This window comes from Sciurus vulgaris, assembly GCF_902686455.1.
Source record: "Sciurus vulgaris genome assembly, chromosome: 8".
Taxonomy (NCBI): Eukaryota; Metazoa; Chordata; class Mammalia; order Rodentia; family Sciuridae; genus Sciurus; species Sciurus vulgaris.
In genome coordinates this window covers 14,023,433-14,029,689 of record NC_136468.1, presented here as the reverse complement: position 1 = coordinate 14,029,689, position 6,257 = coordinate 14,023,433, and the positions used below count along the sequence as shown (strand labels likewise).

At 38.7% G+C, this 6,257-nt stretch overlaps 1 protein-coding gene across 1 annotated transcript; it reads right to left on the bottom strand.

Annotated features, from left to right (window-relative positions):
* On the bottom strand, positions 1-4,527 carry PRSS37 (serine protease 37; the record flags this gene model as incomplete). The annotated part of the gene is made up of 5 exons (XM_079149768.1): positions 1-147; positions 676-808; positions 1,410-1,667; positions 2,790-2,931; positions 4,494-4,527. 5 exons carry the CDS (start codon positions 4,525-4,527, stop codon positions 1-3), a joined length of 714 nt encoding a protein of 237 aa, XP_079005894.1.
* Between the last annotated feature and the right edge of the window lie 1,730 nt (positions 4,528-6,257).

Here is a 6,257-nt window from a genome sequence, read left to right as displayed (position 1 = left end):
TCATTTGCTCTTGTCCTTAGTGCTTTTCTCAATCCAGGATACATATTTGTAAATATTGGTATAGATTCCAACATCTCCTCCCATGAAGTGTCCAACCTCAATTCCCTGGAGCTTGTTTTTGCAGATGACAGTAGCCACGGCCACCTCCTATTAGAAATCAGAGAGAGAGATGGTCAGGCCCTTTCCTCACAGGAACACTCCTTGTCCCCATCTTAGGTGAGCTCTGTTGAGAGACAACATGTTGTGTCATGAAAAGAGCACTGAATTGTGGGAGACAAAGTGCTCTGGTCCTTTTCCTAGCTTCGCTGTAGCTAGTCTGTGTGATCTTGGAAAGTCTGAGAATAGCCTCTTTAGAATTATGTGTGAAATGAGTCAAACCCCATTTTTTTGAACTGGTGAAATCAGTTTCACTTGTGAAGATTGATTTTTTTAAAAGAACAGTGTCTGTTTTTACCATTTTCGTTTGTAGAGAATGAACATCTAGCAAAGTGTTATCAACTAGAGGTACTACGTAGTGCTCTTTCATGAATATGCTCTCTAAGGAGAACACATGACTAAGCAACAATGGTGTCTCTACAAGTTCTCAAAAAAGTTAGACATTAAAAAAAGTTGTATTGTGGTTAGTTAAGTAGACACAAAAACATAAATGAAAGTTGACTATAAAGAAAAGATTACCCCAAAAATCCGGCTGAATACTTTCACAAATTTAACACATATGGAGTTCCGGTGTTTTTTTCCTTGTTCAGTTTTCTTGCAGTCTTTATCAGGCATCACAGGGGACTCCAAGTTCTGCCTTAAGTCTGGGTGTCTGCCTGAGAGAAGATGCAGCAAAAGAAAACATCTTGTTCTCAATTGCTACTTAATCCTAACTCCCACCCTCTACTTTGACTGTCTTTTTGTGTAGGTGTGATAAAAATAAGGAATAAGAAAAAGGGAAGAAATGAACCCTAAGAAGAGTTATGAGAGTTAATCCTGAGAATTTAATAGTAGTCTTTATGAATTTTTGAAATGCAGAGTTTTCTTTCTACTCTGTCCAGTCTTGGTGGAATAAGATGTGACCAGACTCAAGTTCTCAGAGGTGTGCTTCACATGTAAAATGAACATGTGTTGGAAGCAGGTCTGTAGCCTCCCTAATGTGAACTGTGCCTCTGATGATCAGGAATGGTGGCCTCTGTGCAGTTAGATGGCTTGATGACTTCCACTGCCAAAACCCTGAGGAAGCAGTGGGGCATTAGACACCCTGGGGGTGGAGAAATGACTCTGGACAGGTCCCTTTTTGCCAGACCACTTTTGTAGCTTCTCCTTTGGGTCTTGAGCCATTATCCCCTCCTCTCTTCTCACAGCTTTGAGGACATGAATGTTCCTCTTTAAGGATAACTGATGACCTCAATATGCTATGGAAGGTGCACTCACCATTGTTTTCCCGGCTCCAGTCCAAACCTGAGAGCAAGCAGACTGTTCCTGGCCGGACATTGCTGGTGGCAAGGGGAAGGATCTGGACTTTATGGTTTAAGATGGCAGGCTTGGACAGCTTAATGAGCATGAGGTCATCCTGTGGGGAGCTGTCAGTCTGGTTCCAGTAACGGATAATCTGGATAGGGTTAATTGTCTGTTCTGTCCCATCTCTGATTCTGCTCTTGAAATTTCCCAGCAGCACTTTCAGATTTCTGGAGAAAAGGATTGGAAATAATCACTCCTCCTCTTCCTCCTCCTCCTCCACATCATCACCATCACTAAAATATTGAATGTAACTATGTGCCAGGTGCTTTATTTGAATTATCTTATCTTGTCTAACTTATAATAAGTCTGATCAGTGGATCCTATGTGTATCCCCATTTTATAGATGAAGTTGTAGAGGCACATAGTAGAAATTTTCTCATGATCATGAAGTCAGTAGTGTGACTCTTAGCCACTGTGTTTAATGTAGTGTCCTTAATGTGGTGGAGAGGAAAATAATGCATGTCCAAGAAAATTTTCTAGCCTCTCCAGTGCTTATCTATCCAATTGGCAATTTCCATCTTGGTTGAGACTGGACAATGGAATGACCTGAGAGTTGGATATTTTCTATTTTCTTGACTAAACCCACTAACAACCCTGTTCTACCCCATTCTGCACTTAATTTAATTCCAAGCGAATTAAATCGGCAGGCTTCTGATTAGAATTTTGGTCAATAAGAAGAGAAAGGTGAGGTCTGCGTGTTTATCCTGCCAGCTCCATCTCTGCAGTATTGCTGCAGATTGCTCCTATCAGAGTCTCTTCATATTCAGGCTCTCTGCCTTCCTTGAAACCACTCTTTCCCTTGTCCTTTTAGGCATATGGGTGCTCAATGCATTTTTCTAATTATTAACCCTGAGGTAATGGAACTATTCTTTGTATTTTCCTGGTATTATCTCCATCCCTTTGGGCTTAGTTTCTTTTTAAAACTCAATTTGCCCAATTTAAGTGCATGATCAGTGGACCCTTAATTGATAAAATGCATTCATATTTCCAGTAAAAAAAATTGAAAAAAATTGATAGCAGATTGAAGAACTATAACATGTAGCACAGGGTCTCTCAATGGCGACATTATGACAATTTTGGGCTGAACATTTTGGGACACTGTGCTAGCACTGTAGGATGTTCAGTTGTGTCCTTGCTCTGGCCTCTCCCTTCTAGATGCCATTAGCCTTGTTTCCTGATTTTGATAACCAAAAATATCTTCCAAATGTGCCCCGAGGTAAAAACTGTTCCTATTGAGAATCACTGATTTAGAATCCCTCTTTCAGGAGATGTGGATGTTCAATACTCACGGTAAGTAGCAGTGAGCTGGGGCCAGCACCCAGCTGGTTTTGATAAGGACACCCACACAGGGGTTGAAGTGAGATTTGAGGTATACTAAATAGGGAGCAGAATCTTCCTTTTGCACATGCGAGTGAGCACAGAAAAATGTCCCTGAGAAAATAATTAATATGCTTAATTATTAATATTAGAACAAATAAGATGATAACTTCCCAGTTGAAAAGAAACATGGAAGGTTTTAAGAAAGAAATGAAGTACCCAGGAAATGTGAATACAGTTGACAATTTTTCTACTAAAACTAAATCAAAATGGCCATTATATCTAATATTCATAATGATCATTTTTGGCTAATATTGATAATAGTTAATCTAAGAAAGACTAATAAGAGAGACTCATTTAAAGCTTGCAAATTGACTTTATCTTCTTAAAAAGCAACTCAGAAGTAGGCATCTGGAATTGTAAATTGTTCATAACTTGTGACTTAATTCCAACCCTAAGAATCCATTTTAAAGAAATAATGAGATCATCTTTGTCTAAAGTTTATGAATAACTGTGTGCATTTATAATAGCTAAACATTGGAAACATAAATGCCTAATATAATAATGTTGGACATTAAAATAAAAAGCACATGAACAAGTGGAACATCACATATATTAAAAATTATATTTATAAAAATATTCAACACCAAAAGAAATATTAATGACATTTAAGTTAAAATAACAATAAAATGTATATATACTGTAATGAAATTGTCTAAAATCACCAAAAAAGAAATAAATTATTCAAATGCAAAAATTAAGTCTGGGAGTAAATTCAAAGTATTAGCATGCTTTTGACTGAGAGGTGGGATGATGAATGTCTATTTTTTCTACTTCAAAAATTCCCAAAATTTCTAATGTGAACATATGATAATTTTATAAGTAATTTTAAAAATCCCTAGATTATAAAGGGTAGAAAGACTAATTCTAGTATCAGAAATGAAGTACCGGTCTTGTCTTGGCTGTTCTTAGTACTTCTGTTGACCCTCCCAGACATGGGCTTCTACCTCACTACATGCTTCTTTGTGTGATCATGGAGTTAGAAACCCCAAGAAAAAAAGGGTAGATTACTAATAAGGGCAAGAGACATTGAATTCTAGAAACCAGTCCATGGATTTATTTAATCTTCACAACTCTGTAATGTAGATAGTAAATACCTACTTGACTGAAAAAACTGAAACACAAATGGATTCATTAACTTGCCCAATCTTACACAGCTAATATGTGATACAACCTGAGAAATGCCTCACCAGCAAATTCTCCAATCTGAAGAACTTCATGGAAGGCAGCCTCTGATATTAGATTTCTTATTCCTACCTTCTCCACCCCTTGCATTTCGAAGTTTTGGGAAAGAGAAAATAGAGGTAAAAAATGAGTTCTCTGTCTTTGTGACCATCTTGGGACTTGCCCAGAGGGTAATGAGGCCTACTTTTTGGAATAACCAAGTGGGAACACTCACTGTTGAGGATCCTCCAAGTAGGTTTGTACTGTAGCTTAGCACTAGAAGGGTGTACTCAGTCTATCCTGAGAGCCCCTGGACATGGGGTTGACCCTAATCTGTTCATGACAGTGTTTCTTGACTGTTCTGCACGCTTCACACATCCTACCTCTTCCTTACCCTAATCCTACATTAATCTATGGCTTATAGGACAGAGTAGAAGGTCTTGAACACATACCAGCAAGGACACCCAAATAGAAAACAAGTTTCATGATGGTGCAGTTCTTTCCCTGTGAGATCTGGAAGGTCAGCAGAGTACAGAATCCTCGGCTCACTTGTCTCCTCAGAAATGTCCACTAGACTCAGTGGGTATTTTCAGGTTTGGGGTATTCAGTGGGATTGGAAAGCAGTTCATAAACAAGGGAGGAAGATGGCTTCAGACAGACCAATGGAAACCCTTCTGCTCCAGGGAATTGGGGGAGGAGGATATACCTCTATCGGGGCCTTTCAGGAAAGGAAAAGCAGCTTAATTCCTTGAATTGCTGGATTTGGTTTCCTCTATTTGCTACTCCTCCTAAAAGCCATCCACTTGACCGTAGTTCAACTGCCCGTGGAAAGGGAAGATGTAGGCTCAGGACTTAGCTTTCCCACAGAGTTTCCAAGGCTGCGAGGAACAGGATCCTCCACCTTAGCTCAGGGAGACAGGGTCCCTGATGTTTGCCTTGAACTCCTCACTGTTAACTTATACTCTCCTTGGCCCCTCCCATCTTTGTTACACTAGTTTCATCTTTCCCTTTGAGCACTGTTTCATCACTCAGATGTTATCACCAACTTGGTCTTTGCTGTCCTGATCACCAGCTTTGGGCTAAGGAAAGGAGGAAATGAAAAGCATGAAACAGTTATTTTGACAGTTGAGGAATGGTATCTATTCTAGATGACATAGGTCTAAGATTTAAGATTCAGAAGATAGTGCCTTTGAAGTCTATTTACATAACTAAAAGCTTTCTCAGTTAATAATAGACTCCTATAGTCGTCTTTGCACAATTGGGAGCACACTAACAGGGGAAAGAGCAGTAACAGTAGCAGCTAACATTCACTGAGCACTTACTGAATTCCAAGCACTGAACTAGTTCTTTGTAGACCTGTCAATGGTGAATTTATTTCAGGTTAGTCTGAGATGTGAAATTAATTATACTTTATATCAGTTGAAACCTTTAAAGTTTCTTTTTGTCTTTATTTTTTTTAGTGCATCATTGTTATACATAGTAGTGGAGTTCATTGTGACATATTCCATATATGCATATAACATAATTTGTTCCAATTAATTCCTTAGTATTCTCCCTTACTCTACCCTTCGCCCTTCCCCTGTTACCTTTGCTCTACTCTTCTGGACTTCTTTCTAAGTACTTACAAGTCTATTTTTTTTCATTGGTGCATTATAATTATACAGAAAAGTGGAATTCATTGTGGTATATTCATACATGAGTATCGCATGATTTGGTCAATTTTATTCCTCGGCTCTTCTCCTTTACCTCCCTTCCTCCCTTAGCCCTCGTTCCCCTGCTTCTCCTCTACTGATCTCCCTTCCATTTTCATGAGACCCCTCCAATCTTGAGGGGAAAACACACTTGACTTTCTGAGTCTGGATTATTTATCTTACCATGATATTTCCATCCATTTACCTGCAAATGACATACTTTCCTTCTTTATGTCTGAGTAGAACTCCATTGTAGTTAATATACCACTTTTTCTTTATCCATTTATCTGTTGATGGACACCTAGGTTGATTCCATAACTTGGCTATTGTGAATTGTGCCTGCTATAAACATTGGAATCCAAGTATCACTATAGTATGGCGATTGTAATTCTTTTGGATAGATACCAAGAAGTGAGATAACTCGGTTATGTAATGGTTCTATTCCTGGTCTTCTGAGAGCTCTCCATACTGATTTCCACAGTGATTGTACTAATTTGCAGTCTAACCAACAATGTGAAATGTTCC